This window comes from Elaeis guineensis, chromosome 7 (assembly GCF_000442705.2).
Source record: "Elaeis guineensis isolate ETL-2024a chromosome 7, EG11, whole genome shotgun sequence".
In the NCBI taxonomy this organism is placed as follows: Eukaryota; Viridiplantae; Streptophyta; class Magnoliopsida; order Arecales; family Arecaceae; genus Elaeis; species Elaeis guineensis.
Window position 1 is genome coordinate 74797293 of NC_025999.2, and position 5289 is coordinate 74802581.

Sequence of the window (5289 nt, forward strand, 5' to 3'; positions counted from 1 at the left end):
GATGGTTTTCTCATTGTTCTTTTCTGCTTAAAAATCTCATCAAATAGATATCTTTTATTAATATTTGATTCTAAAAGAACAACTTCAAATTCTTCGCTTTGATCATCTTATTATTAGCTGTAGATATATTAATCTGTGGATTTAATCTTACAGGCTCCAAAAGAGGTGGGAAGGCTGCGGTGCCGGCGAAGAAGAAACCGGTAAATTATTTTCAGTTTGGACTTTTTATTGCTAGATTGTTCGAACCATTCTCTTCTTCATGTAATGGGTGAGCTTTTTCTTTCTTTGTCCAATTGATTTTGTGGTGGTTTTGGATCTCAGGAGAAGGTTGTGAACCCTCTGTTTGAGAAGCGGCCTAAGCAGTTTGGGATCGGAGGGGCTTTGCCTCCGAAGAAGGACCTCCACCGGTTCGTCAAATGGCCGAAGGTGGTCAGAATTCAGAGGCAGCGGAGGATTCTCAAGCAGCGCTTGAAGGTCCCACCGGCCCTGAACCAGTTCACCAGGACCTTGGATAAGAACCTTGGTAGCTATCTAGTGTCTCTTTTAATAGGTTCTTTATAAATTTCTACCATCCATGGATGATTTTATCTAACTTTTAGGGCTCGGTTATTGAGCCTCAGGCCATGAGTAGTGATTAACTGCCTAGTTTTGTCCCTCTTGTTGTCAGATGTTTTTTAGCTAAGTTACTTAAATTTCACACTGAGCTTTTATAACTGTTATATGTTTTGAAACAATTGGATAAAAAATGATCGTTCATGAAATGGGACAACTTTAAAACAATTTTGAATTCTAATTGAGTGCATGTATTTGACACGCATGTGCGCGCATATTAGTTTTGTGCAGAATTTTGTGTGCGCGTTGTCACACCACCAGTGTCATGACTGGTTATCATGAAGTTTCTGATGCTCTGTAGTAGCATTGCTCTGACTCATAAAATTTTAGGTGATCCAAAGCTGCACATCATTGTATTTCTGTGAGATGTGCATAACATTTATTCTATGTGAGTACTTCTTGAGCTTTATCTGAGATGACTAGGAGTCTCATCGTTTGATGAAAATCTTTTGTTGCTTAGTTGAGCTGTGTAATTGGTTGCTCTAGTTTTGGGAACTTTTGAAAAACTAGAGAACTCTCAAGTGAGGGATGGAGCTAGGATTTTGGTTTGTGGGGCAAAAGTTTAAGAGCATTTTGTATGTTTCCTCAAGAACTTACCGCGACATGATGCTGATTACATTGATAGTGCAGTACACAAAGGTTCTGTTGTTATTTTTGGGGCGTAAATATCAATTTACACTTGGTAATTCATAAACATCAGTGAATTGCAACTATTTCAGGGAGGTTTTTAGGATGATAAAGCATTTTCCTAGTTACAATAGTCATCATGTCTGTTAAGCTTGAATGATCATATTGCAGAGTAAAAGCTACACTTTGTTCAAACATTGATGTGTAATTATAACTGAGAAAAGTGATTGAACATGAAAAAATGATTTTTTAAAAAAAGTGATAGAGATATTTGATGCTTTGCATATTTAATTTGATATTTTGCTGCCACTGGCTCAAATGAGTCATATGAAGCTTATAGGAAGGAACTCAATGCTCAAAATGGAATTGAAAATGAGAACCATCGAACTGCTTATGCATATACATGCAAAAACATGGAGAAGGGTGGGTTGGGAGGAGTGGGAAGGTTAATTTATTTGTTTTTCTACCGTGAAGGAATAATTAGATTGAAGAGAAATGTTCAAAAGTGTGGCTGCAATCCATCAGATAAAGATCATTCACAATGAATGTTCATTGTTATTGATTTGTTGGATTGATAGCTAAGTACCGGGATTAGCCTAATAAAAGGGGCACATGCTGGTACTAGGCCCATCTTAAGGTTGCATCTGGTATTGAAATCCAACCTTGCTGCAGTTCAACCATGTTAGATCTATTTATGGGCCGATTTTGTTCGGGCTTGGACTAGACTTTGCCTAAAGGTCAACACAATTTACTTAGGCCAGGGCTGGCCCCATCTAATCTTTAGGCTTACCATCTAGGTCCAAGCCTAGCCCTTAGGCTTCTTCATGCTTTCGGGCTGGGCCCAAGCTTCATTACCATTTTTATTTTTTTTAAATTAAAATACTTAAATATATTTTTAAGAATGCTAAATATGAGTAATTAAATATTTCCAACAAGCTATTATCCAATTAAATTCACTTATCAACAACCATTATTAATTAAGTCTACAAATACATCGAACATAAGCAAAATAACACAGAAAAAATGCAGGGCAGGTCAGGCTTCAATTCCCAAGTCCAAGCCCAGTCCATTTGTTAAACAAGCTTATTTTCTATGTTTGGCCTGGTCCACTGGTCTTAAAACCTTTGGCCCAAGCCTCAACCTACATGTCCGATCATATATAGAGAAGTAATTGAGGTAACAACTGTTGGAAGAGACAGAATTCTTGATCTCTAAATCGGAGTCCTCTCCAGATTGGAATGCACAAGATATTTGGGATCATGATGAAGTATTTGGAAGTTTCCTTCCAAACCAATAAGGGTGGTGCTTGGGTTGGCGGCATGCCCCCTCTCCCCTCCCTCTCTTTTTTTTTTTTCCTTTTCCTTTCCCCAGCCCATTTAGCTCTCTGCCACTGTGCATGTCTGCTTCAAAATCAATTGGGTGCTGAAGTAGTTTTAGTCAATTTACTGAATTAAATAGATGCAGGGCTGTGTTGCGAATTGTGCACCCATCGCTTAAGGATAATTGATGGTTGCTTTTTCTGGTGTCTAATTTCCATGCTTTGTGGTATTTTAGAATTTGAAAGGCATGCAAATACAAATGTAGTGCAGAAGAATCAGGATATTAATTTGAGATGCACTTTATTCTAAAGATTGTTGAATTGAGGTTATGCTCTTCATCTCACTTAAGTATTGTCAGCCTTCTTAAGGTTACTTTTGGTTTCTCGCTTTGCTGGGCATGTGAGCTGAGAGTATTGTATGGGGTTTATGCTTTGTTTCTGTGCTTCCATTCTTTATCTTTTTTAATCCTTTTTAGTGCAACAAGCATGCTAAAGCCTGACAAACATAAAATATTTCTGCAGCCTCGAGCCTGTTTAAGATGCTTCTGAAGTATCGTCCTGAAGACAGAGCTGCAAAGAAGGAAAGGCTTCTGAAAAGGGCTCAGGCAGAGGCTGAAGGGAAGCCTGTTGAAGTGAAGAAGCCTATTGTTGTGAAGTATGGTCTTAATCATGTGACCTACCTCATTGAACAGGTTTGGATGCCTTCAGACCTCCACTTCTGGTGCTTTTAGATGATGTAGGCTATTGGCTTATTGCCTAATGCATTTTCTTAGAATTTCTTCACAATAAGCTGCACTCCAGTAAATCTAAGTTGAGAACAATAGAAAGCAGTGTTGTGTAATTGGTTAATGCAGCTGAACATTGTTTTGAGGCATTATTTTAGCTAAAGATTAATTTAGATCTTGTTCCTTTATAGAACAAGGCACAACTGGTGGTCATTGCTCATGATGTTGACCCAGTTGAGCTGGTTGTTTGGCTCCCTGCCTTGTGCCGGAAGATGGAGATCCCTTACTGTATTGTTAAAGGAAAAGCACGACTTGGAGCGGTAGGTTACCTTCTATGCATTTCCTCTTCTAAAATCTTTCAATTAAAGATAAACATGCTTATATATACTTGCATATATTTTGATCCTTTTGTTACCATTTTTTATAGATCGTGCACAAGAAGACTGCAGCTGTATTGTGTTTGACCACTGTAAAGAATGAGGATAAACTAGAATTCAGCAAAATCTTGGAGGCTATCAAGGTGAAGAAGCTTAGAGTGATATACTTAGGCTTTGATTTATTTTTATGTCAATGTCTTTATTAGTATTTTTTTTTTCTTTCAGGCCAACTTCAATGATAAATTTGATGAGGTCCGTAGGAAGTGGGGAGGTGGGATAATGGGTACCAAGTCTCAGGCAAAAACCAAGGCAAGGGAAAAGCTTTTAGCAAAGGAAGCTGCTCAGAGGATGAGCTAGATTTCTTTATTTTTGGTCATGTGGTTTCGCCCCAAGGTTTTTTCTTTTCCCCAGCTTGTAGCTGTAGTCACTGGATCAGCAGATGGACTAGTAGCCATATCTGAAAGTAGATGGTATTTTTATCATCTGGTTCTCTTGTGAACTTCCCCAGGCATCTCTCTTGGTGTCACCCAACCTTTTGGGTTCTTCTGAGGCTTTGGATCAATTATTATTGTGTGCTTTGCATTGCTGATTTATTTTTGTTCTAATTTTCTGTGCTTGTCTATTAAACTTATCTTGAATTTTTCTTTGATGAAAAACTTATCTGGAATTTTAACCATCATTTTATTAGGACACTTGACTACGATGACTGGTGATATGGAGAAAATGTTTTCTAATTTTCTTGGCATGTTGGAAGTTGGTCTTCTAAGCTGCTTGGATGGATCAGTTCATGCATGTTATGTTTCTTATTATAGATATCAGACCACAGGCTACAAGACTAGATTAAAGTTTATGCACATCGAGCCATCGAATTGTCCGACAAATATGCTCGAGCCTTCCAATTAATAAACGCACTAACTATTATTGCCATTTGATGTCCTCATTGCATCAGTAAGCATTTTGCATGTTTCCTTGCGTTCACAGCCACCCTACAATGAGAATTGGTCTTTGTTTTGGGTTCTTGGGTTCTTCGTGCCTTAGCGAGCAAGACTGGGATGAATTTGTGACTCCCTGATCAGTCAACTTTGTCATATATATGGTGCAAAAGGTATGAGCAGGATTTTTCAAGCTGAGTACTTCATGCTTCAGAACATAGTTTGCTGATTGAAGGTTGAGATATAATCCACTAATCATGTTAGCAAGCATTTAACAATCATGTGTCATTCCTAGATGGTATTCAGGTTTTGATGTGCTATCTCGGGTGAAGGAATGTTCATGTTATGGCACTGTTTAAGTATTGCAGGATCCATGGTTTATGGCAAGGCTTTATTTTTTGGGTAGATTTTTGACAAGTAAATGTTTAAGAAATGTTCCATTAGTATATGAACTGGTTGGCATGCTGTGGGAGTCTTCGTTTAACGACCTAAGCAAAGATTGTAAAATGCAATGCCCCTTGGAGTTAACTGATGATAAAACAGTTTAGGTTGCCAGATAGTATGTGCTCAAGAGATGGATGGGAACCTCTGTCCCACTGATCATAAATCTCTCAGTTTTGAAAGTTGCATGATTCATCGGATGGGAACCTCTCAAAATCTGACTCCATCTTTATGGTTTATCCCACGACCTAGCTTGA

General features: G+C 38.2%; 1 protein-coding gene across 1 annotated transcript; it reads left to right on the forward strand.

Annotated features, from left to right (window-relative positions):
• The first annotated feature begins 321 nt into the window (after positions 1-321).
• On the forward strand, positions 322-4252 carry LOC140859414 (large ribosomal subunit protein eL8y-like). The gene is made up of 5 exons (XM_073261115.1): positions 322-523; positions 3080-3249; positions 3474-3602; positions 3710-3802; positions 3885-4252. Exons 2-5 carry the CDS (start codon positions 3097-3099, stop codon positions 4014-4016), a joined length of 507 nt encoding a protein of 168 aa, XP_073117216.1. The 5' UTR covers positions 322-523; positions 3080-3096; the 3' UTR covers positions 4017-4252.
• Positions 4253-5289: the final 1037 nt, after the last annotated feature.